The sequence below is a fragment of the Microtus ochrogaster genome, chromosome 19, assembly GCF_000317375.1.
Source record: "Microtus ochrogaster isolate Prairie Vole_2 chromosome 19, MicOch1.0, whole genome shotgun sequence".
NCBI lineage: Eukaryota > Metazoa > Chordata > Mammalia > Rodentia > Cricetidae > Microtus > Microtus ochrogaster.
Window position 1 is genome coordinate 422048 of NC_022021.1, and position 2415 is coordinate 424462.

The 2415-nt window shown below is 43.6% G+C and overlaps 1 protein-coding gene across 2 annotated transcripts in view; it reads left to right on the forward strand.

Moving 5' to 3' along the window:
• The window catches only part of Cartpt (CART prepropeptide), a 2213-nt gene extending 1417 nt beyond the window's left edge, over positions 1-796 (forward strand). For both annotated transcript variants that reach the window (XM_005356425.3, XM_005356426.3), the window contains exon 3: positions 530-796. In XM_005356425.3, coding sequence (XP_005356482.1) covers positions 530-637 — 108 coding nt within the window. In that variant the 3' untranslated portion in view covers positions 638-796. The remainder of the gene's footprint in view (positions 1-529) is intronic.
• The last annotated feature ends 1619 nt before the right edge of the window (positions 797-2415 follow it).

Consider the following 2415-nt stretch of genomic DNA (forward strand, 5'->3'; position numbering starts at 1 on the left):
CTGTGCTCTCGCCCCTTCCCCCTTAGCCAGTCTCTCTCAAAGCACCACACTGCCAGAGGCACTGGCCCCTCCCCCACTTCCTCAAGCCCACACTCTCTGTCTCTCTCTCTCTCTCTCTCTCTCTCTCTCTCTCTCTCTCTCTCTCACACACACACACACACACACACACACACCTGTTTTCCTTTGGGTGAGGAGGTGAGAAAGTAGAAACAAGGTTTTGGAGAGTGTATTGTGCATTTCTTAGATGCAAGGGTCTAGGTAATTCTTCCCTCTTTAAATTTACAAGAAAAGGAAGCTGAAAAGGAAGCTGAAAATGCAGTCGCTCCCAAGGCAGAACAATGTAGGAGGGGAATCAACCATTTAATTTTCTTCCTTTAAATGTCCTCTTTCTGAAATTATAAGCCCGTGGCTTCAGGCTCTCCGGGCTTCGGATCTGACTGTACTTAGAGGTGATGGTAGCGGTCTAGCCGTTCTTCTCAAGAGACTGCTCCTTTGGGACCCGTATAACCACAGGTTGTGTTGTTGACAGTGTGACGCCGGAGAGCAGTGCGCAGTGCGGAAAGGGGCCAGGATCGGAAAGCTGTGTGACTGTCCCCGAGGAACTTCCTGCAACTCCTTCCTCTTGAAGTGCTTATGAAGGGTCGACAGCCTCCACCTTACGTTCCCACACCCCTTCTTTTCCCCACAGGATCACTCTTTTACCCTGGAACCTGGCTTTAGCAACAATAAAGTCTGCATCCCCCTCCGAGGGTGAATGGCCTCTCTCTCTGCTGTTTCAAAATAAAAGAACGCATTTGACGCTACTGTGTGAAGGATAATGCCTTGCATGGTGTGCAGAGTATTCTTTTCTCGTTTTATTCATCTGACACTTTCTTGCGAACCTTTCTGGAGAGAAGAGGAACTTTGCTCTAAAACTGCATTTTTGTATGTGGCGTGTCAGAATGAAAATTAGATCTAGTTAATTTTGGTAGATGACATCACACCCTGGCAAATAAATTACCCTAAGCAACACAAATTGAAGCATGTGCAAATTACACATAATAAAGCATTTTTAATAATTGCTTACAGAGCATGGCTGTTTCTCCATAAGTAATTTAAGTAGGAATAATGGGATTAATCATGCTGTTGTTTTCAAAGAGAAATATTTTAAAAATAGCTGTCTATTGGGAGAGCAGCACCTCAGCTCCAATGAGTTTTGATCATTAATTAGGAGGATGGATGGTACACCAGCTTCAGTATGCTCTGCTCTCTGACTACAGTGGCGTGGTGGTGGTGGGAGTGTGTGTGAGAGACAGAGAGAGAAAGAGACCGAGAGACCGAGAGAGAGATTGAGAGAGACAGAGAGACAGAGAGACAGAGAGACCGAGAGAGAGACAGAGAGAGTGAGAGAGACACAGAGACAGAGAGAGTGAGAGAGACAGAGACAGAGAGACTGAGAGAGACAGAGACAGAGAGACTGAGAGAGAGACAGAGAGAAAGACAGAGAGAGAGAGAGAGAGAGAGAGAGAGAGAGAGAGAGTCTGAAAGACAGGTGGTGGTAAAGACCATTGGACTTGGGACAATAGTATCTGTGGTTATTGCTGCACTATTCACAACAGCCAGGAAATGGAATCAATCTAGGTGTACACCAACAAAAGAATGAATGAAGGCTATATGGTACAGACACAATGGGATCTTACACAGTCATAAAGATAAATGAAATGATATTTGCAGGAAAATGGATGGAATTGGAAACCGTTATGTTAAGCGAAACAAGCCAGACTTAGAAAGATGAATGCCACATGTATTCTCTTATACAGGGAACCTATTTTTAAAGGTGTGTGTGTGTATGTGTGCGTGTGTGTGCATGTATAAACCAATAAGTCCTATCTCTATATAAGGACCCTGCTTTAAAGGAAACAAATGGCTTATTCTGAGCCATATCCAAGTGGCTATGTTCTGGGAACATGTATTGGAGCTACTTTGGATAGTGTTCTCTAAAATGAAAGAATATATATATATATCCACAGAACAAAGGATATCATAAATCAATACATTCAGCAAGTACATTTGTGGGGGCTATAGGTAGGCTCACAGCAGCAAAGTGAGGAAATCTATTGCATAGATTCCAGCTGCTATCAAATATCTTTAGCTTTAGGGTTGGTCATGGTTAGAGGCCTACCAAGCTTAACGACAAATTCCAAGGGGTTACCTGATAGTCACCAGGATGTTAAGCCGTCGGCAAAGGTTAAACATAAGAGTTTGCCCCAAGAGACAGTGATGTTACCTATCCATGGACTCCACACTGTTTAGTAGCATGTGCATAGTGCGTTTAATAGAGTATGCAATCAGAAAGCCAAGTGGCTACTTTTCTTAAGGATAGCCCAGGACGATTTTGACAGTGTGTACAATATTTAATCTTTCACAATCACAATG